At 47.2% G+C, this 691-nt stretch overlaps 1 protein-coding gene across 1 annotated transcript in view; it reads left to right on the forward strand.

Moving 5' to 3' along the window:
* Positions 1-78: 78 nt before the first annotated feature.
* The window catches only part of EMH_0038720 (uncharacterized protein), a gene marked incomplete at both ends in the record, with an annotated part of 1,498 nt that continues 885 nt past the window's right edge, over positions 79-691 (forward strand). The window contains 2 exons of the mRNA XM_013495323.1: positions 79-196; positions 344-476. Coding sequence (XP_013350777.1) covers positions 79-196; positions 344-476 — 251 coding nt within the window. The remainder of the gene's footprint in view (positions 197-343; positions 477-691) is intronic.

Raw genomic sequence — 691 nt, forward strand, 5'->3', positions numbered from 1 at the left:
CCTGCACCCCTTATTTTATGCGCATTTCTTTCTCTTCACCTTTGTGTGTACTAAAATTCTCCCTCGTTTTCTACCGTAATGGCTTCCTTATACAAGACGGCGGCAGTAGTGTGCGTCGTGGCGCTCAGTGGACTCAAATCGGAGGCGCAGCCGGTTTCTGCAGCATATAAATTTACGGTTGTGAATGTAGATGAAGGTGAGGATATTTTCCCTTCATTTCACCCTTCATGTTTTCCCCCTTCATGTTTGCTGTCAAGCCGTCAACAACTCAGCTGCGGCCAACCCCAACTCGTCTCATTGTTGTATTCCCTCGCGTCTCTCTGTTCTTGTTTCTCCGCTGCAGACGCCTACGTGGCTGCAAACTTGGCTCGTAATGGAAAACTTCCTGTTCACATCAGCGGAGTCACGAAGGACAGCAGCCTTGTATCTACATTGACGGAAAACGTAACAAGCGCAACCGGAGAAGCTGACGCGCCGTGCGATGCATTGATAAAAGGCGATCTTGTGAGCCCAACAACTACAAACGGTGGGAATGAATGCTGTTTTTACGTGTTCTTCTGCGGAAGCTTCATCTCTATAATATGAACTTGATCGTAGGGCCTGATAGAAATTAGGCATCCTATCAAAATATTGAGACAGACCGTGCATAAAGAAGCCCTTTTGCAGTTCCCTTTATCCTTTGAGTGCACAG

Source organism: Eimeria mitis, genomic scaffold (assembly GCF_000499745.2).
Source record: "Eimeria mitis Houghton genomic scaffold, Emh_scaff1520, whole genome shotgun sequence".
NCBI lineage: Eukaryota > Apicomplexa > Conoidasida > Eucoccidiorida > Eimeriidae > Eimeria > Eimeria mitis.